Here is a 3967-nt window from a genome sequence, read left to right as displayed (position 1 = left end):
AGGGCTAATCATCACCTTACATTCACTTGCAGAATCGCCGTTATCCTATTATAAATGTGAATATGTCTTTTGTGTCTCGAGAACCATCCAAATGATCGTCATAAAACACGTCCAGTGTAGTCTGGACAGTTAAGCGGACCAGATCCCCATTGTGTTCTTGATGTGGTAGAAGTCTTCCTATTGTCTGTCTGTGCAAGTCAGTCACAGCTGGGCCGGCTGACTGCCAGCCAGGGTGACGTTGCCCAGGTGGAGGACAGGCAAAGGGTGAGCCTCCGTGTTGAACACCCAGCTCTCCAACGGCATCAGTTCATCACTTGAGAACAACAGGTACAGATATTTGAGCGTCTCTGACAGAAAGAAGCTCTGCTGCACGTCGTCATGGGTGGGATTGGACATGGTGACGTCCTCCACACCAGAGAAACCTCCACTCACCCTGCAGTACTTATCTATAGCCTGAGCCGCCTCCCAGCCCCACTGGCGGTACTTGGGGTCATGGGTGAGCCTCCACATGTACCAGTAGGTCTCAATGACCTCCGGACGTAGGATGTAATGTTTATCCACAGGCGCTGCCTCCAGACCATTGTCAAACCTAAAGACCTCTGGACCCAGCTTCATCGCTGTCCTGTCGTAGGATTCGTGGCAAGTGTGCGCAATCTCAGCTCCTAGCTGGAGGTAGTGTTCTGCCTTGTCATCTGGCGAGCCATTGGCTCCAAGTGCAAACATCCCCCCAGCAAAACAGGTCAGGTGGCCCATCTTCCTCTGCAGGTAGCCATTCTTCCACTCCCCAATGAAAGTCAGACCACCGTCGGACTTACGAATCAGATGACGTTCTATAGCCTCGATGGCGTCATCGTAGGTCTTGCGTGCCTCCATGTCGGTCTTGTCAGACACAAGCCATGCCTTCAGCAGGTACTCGTAGAAGCTGTCCCCAAGACACCCTGCTGAGATATGGTCTTGTCCCCAGCGGCCTGTGTGAGGATTGAGGTAGTTTGGATACAGTCCGTTCGGGTGGTTCATTTTGGCTAGCAGCTTACGGATGTGCATCACCTTCTGATAGTAGACAGGGTTCCCAGTTAGGTATGTGAGGTGAACAAACTCGATGTGGAGGGTCCCGAACTCTGCCAAAACGCTGTTCGGTGACCAGTGCGTACCCCCTTCACCACTTTTGAGGTTGACCGTGGACCAGGGAATGCCTGTAGCCGTGTTGAAGGCAGGAAGCAACCTATCAGCCAATTGTACCGCCTTCAGTTTGAATATTTCTTCTCCAGAGAGGTAGTAAGCAGATAGCAGTCCTCCTATGAAACGGATGTTGGCCTCGAAGACAGAGACCTTAGCATCAACGTCAAAGTCCAGGTGCTGTTCAATCCACTCCTGTCCATCCTTGAATTCCTTGTGAAGGCCCATGATGTACAGGGTGTCTAAAGAGTCCACTATAGTAGCACCTAGCTGGGAATTACCAAAGATCATGGAGGAATGTTCTTTCTTTGACAGGGGCTGCAGTTCATTATGACCAAAGCTGTACTGTCTGTAGTTGTCCCACGCATGCTTCATCATCTCTCTGATCTTGTCCCGTTTGTCCTTGATGTCATGTTCCGGGGGCTCTCCGTCATTGACCCCTACCACCTTGGGCATGGGGTGAAGAGTGTTCGGCGTGGGCAGAGATTTTGGCAGCGGCTCCTCATCAGAATTACTCAGCTTCCCTCTGGCTTCCTGCAGTGTAAGCTCATGGTCTGCAGGGATCCTATCCCGCAATATCTGCTCGTCTCTGTTTCTGTGTTTGTAGTGTGCCCCCTGTCCATCTGAGGGGGGAAGAGTGTTTGGGAGCAGCAGAGATTTTGGCAGCTGCTCCTCATCAGAATTACGCAGCTTCCCTCTGGCTTTCTGCAGTGTACGCTCATGGTCTGCACTGATCCTATCCCGCAATATCTGCTCGTCTCTGTTTCTGTGTTTGTTTTGTGCCCCCTGTCCATCTGTGAACATGGGGCCACCCTTGGAGGGGTTGATGGGAGGGATGAGCATTTCCTCCTGGCCCATGTCTAAGTGATTGTGCTTGGAGTTGTACAACAGGAAGAAGGCTACAAAGGTCAGGGTGATGAAGGCACAGAAGATGGGGAGGATATACCTCTTGGAGAACCTCGGCATGGTTCTTAGATGGCAGAAGGACGAGGCACCTGGAGACGACGTTGGGACTCTGCGGTCCCAGAGTGGTAGCAGGGAATTCGTTCTCATGGTTTCACTGTTAAACTCAGATTAGGCAGAGGTAAAACTTTGAGGTGGAATAAACCAGTGTTGTAGTACTAAATGCTGGGGTGTGAACCCAATTCTACAGTATAAGTACCCAGTCTGTCCACCAAGGTGTGACATAGGTTACCCCTCACAGCCAATCATATATGTACGTATGAACGTAATAACCATATATGGCTTTGCCAGACGTATGGGGACATATGACGCCAACGTTGAATATTTAGCTGCAGACCTTTGCTGTCTGTCTGTCTTTTTCTTTAATCTCAGATCCTGGGGTACTCTGGTTTTGCAGGGGTAGCGTTCCTGCCCACCACCGTGGCATACAAGTTGGTGTGTGTGTGTGTGTGTGTGTGTGTGTGTGTGTGTGTGTGTGTGTGTGTGTGTGTGTGTGTGTGTGTGTGTGTGTGTGTGTGTGTGTGTGTGTGTGTGTGCATTGCTTGTCTTGTTTAGGCCCCGTGGCTCCAGGTTTGTGACAATGAGGATGTATACTATCGGTAGAGAGAAACAAGGCGTGTGTGTGTGTGTGAGAGAGAGAGAGAGAGAGAGAGAGAGAGAGAGTGTGTAAATCTCTATTCATTAACACTATGTTAAGCCCTTGATCTATGTTACCTCATTAGCCATATCATATGGCACATTAGGAATGTGTTAATCATAAGTTCACCAACAAATGTTCCTTATGGAAAATATTGATATAAATTGGTGTAGTCATAATGCATTTCTCTACAAAAATCAAAAATGTTCACTTGAAAAGGATACTGCTTAAAAAGAAATCCATGCATAAGTTCAAGGCAGACTTTATTCTGAATGTTCATATTGCTGTGTTGTATTGAATAATAAATGTGCGGCAGTTTGTCTTGATGAATTCCCTAGATAGGTAAGGAGTTTTGTGTGCAAAATTCTCTTTGTATTTGTACTATTGGCAACACATCTTGGTAGATGTTATCATCAACCACATACTGTACCTGTCTACCTACACAGCCGCATGGTGGTGCCAACTTACAATTTAGAATTTAGGCATTTAGCAGCGGATTATCCAGAGTGAGTTACAAGTGCAAAATCAGAGTAAAGGCCATGAATCATAGTCAACAATCAGTAAATAGCACCATCATAGGTCTGCATAGAATAACTAGCATGTACCAACAAAAAAAAAGAAAGAAAGAAAGAAAAACTAGAAGAAGTGCTCCTCGGAGCACAAGTCTCCGCCAGGTCAGGTAGATTATTGTGGCCCCCTGGTGGCGCTATAATAGGCCAATGTGAAAAGGGTGCCATTTCTTCTTGCACGGCAATCGGACACTGCATTCATGATTTGAGGCATTTTGTTCCAAAAATGTGGTTTGCTAAATTAGACCTGCTGGTGGCGCTATAACAGGCCAATGTGAAAAGGCCTTCCTCGGCCTAGTGGGAATGTGCGTGCAAAATTTCACAGAAATCGCACACTGCGTTCACTATTTGAGGAATTTTGTTCAAAACGGACCTATCCTGCAAACTTTGGAAGCCAATGTTAGCCAAGTAGGATGGAATATGAAATATCGGACACATCCCTCTTGATCACATGACTATAGAGATACTGGCCCTCATTTATCAACGTGGTGCAGCCCAAAAAATGTCCGTACGGCGAGATCACCGCACCTTTCGGCATTTATCAATATATCCTGACGTGGGCTTCATCCTACTTTACGCTGAGATCTCACGTCTGGTCGAGACCAGTTGTTGACGTTGGCTG

General features: G+C 47.7%; 1 protein-coding gene across 1 annotated transcript; it reads right to left on the bottom strand.

Annotated features, from left to right (window-relative positions):
• Window positions 1–201: 201 nt before the first annotated feature.
• Window positions 202–1629, bottom strand: LOC311046193 (mannosyl-oligosaccharide 1,2-alpha-mannosidase IB-like; the record flags this gene model as incomplete). Its single annotated transcript, XM_084058376.1, has 1 exon — window positions 202–1629. The coding sequence occupies exon 1, from the start codon at window positions 1552–1554 to the stop codon at window positions 202–204; it is 1353 nt and encodes a 450-aa protein (XP_083914502.1). The 5' UTR covers window positions 1555–1629.
• Window positions 1630–3967: the final 2338 nt, after the last annotated feature.

Source organism: Gymnoscopelus microlampas, assembly GCF_963454915.1.
Source record: "Gymnoscopelus microlampas genome assembly, chromosome: 5".
Classification (NCBI taxonomy): Eukaryota; Metazoa; Chordata; class Actinopteri; order Myctophiformes; family Myctophidae; genus Gymnoscopelus; species Gymnoscopelus microlampas.
The sequence above is the reverse complement of the archived record's forward strand: the minus strand, read 5'-3'. Positions and strand labels throughout refer to the sequence as shown.